This window comes from Austrofundulus limnaeus, unplaced genomic scaffold (assembly GCF_001266775.1).
Source record: "Austrofundulus limnaeus strain Quisiro unplaced genomic scaffold, Austrofundulus_limnaeus-1.0 Scaffold2532, whole genome shotgun sequence".
NCBI lineage: Eukaryota > Metazoa > Chordata > Actinopteri > Cyprinodontiformes > Rivulidae > Austrofundulus > Austrofundulus limnaeus.
Window position 1 is genome coordinate 12,901 of NW_013954934.1, and position 860 is coordinate 13,760.

The 860-nt window shown below is 45.5% G+C and overlaps 1 protein-coding gene across 1 annotated transcript in view; it reads right to left on the reverse strand.

The window, feature by feature from the left end:
* Positions 1 to 860, reverse strand: part of hhex (hematopoietically expressed homeobox) — a 5,968-nt gene that overhangs the window by 3,619 nt on the left and 1,489 nt on the right. The window contains exon 2 of the mRNA XM_013999874.1: positions 285 to 463. Coding sequence (XP_013855328.1) covers positions 285 to 463 — 179 coding nt within the window. The remainder of the gene's footprint in view (positions 1 to 284; positions 464 to 860) is intronic.

Consider the following 860-nt stretch of genomic DNA (forward strand, 5'->3'; position numbering starts at 1 on the left):
TTTCTTTAAAGAAATTAACTTAAAAAAAATAAAAACATCGCGTTTTGTTTTTTAAATTCTATTCATGAGTAAAATAAAAATGAAAGTGGTGAGAGTGGTTCTGGTTCGGCTCGGTTTCATTGACTGTCTCTGTCAGAGGTTTTATTTTTATTATATTTTATTTTTTCAGATTAAATAATAAATAAAGACCTAAAATGTTTCACAGGACGCTGGAGGACCCTGAACGCATCACGCGGTCGTGTCGTTGAGAACCGTCGGTACCGAGCCGGTTCCGGTCCGCTCACCTGTCTCTCGCTGAGCTGCAGCAGCTTGGCCAGCCGCTTCCTCTCCGGGGGGGACAGGTACTTCTGCGAGTCGAACTTCTTCTCCAGCTCCACGGTCTGGTCGTTGGAGAACCGCACCTGGCCGCCTTTCCTCTTGTGCAGGGGCCGCTGGATGAAGGGGGTCCAGATCAGAGGTTTACCTTTGACACAGAGCACAGCGCTGAGCCACGACCACAGGCTTCATGTCCCTCTGTCTGTTAGCAAAATATCCTCTGAAACACCGGGCCGATCTTAATGAAACCTTCAGCAAGTGTTGCTCAGATGTTCTCCTACAGCTGATCACTGGTACCGTCAGCCTGATTCAAGATGGCCGCCACAGCCAGCCCGACTTCAGGAACACTAAAATGATTCAAACTCACTCAGTTTGATGCACATGGAGCTGAACTGAGTCTGACTTTCAGCTGAGAGGTTTTAACAACCCTGACACTTTTACTGTCCAAACTGAGTGTTTTTATTTCACATTTATTTCACTGTCTGCAGACAGAAACACTGTTTTTATTTCACATTTATTTTACTGTCTGCAGACAGAAACACTGT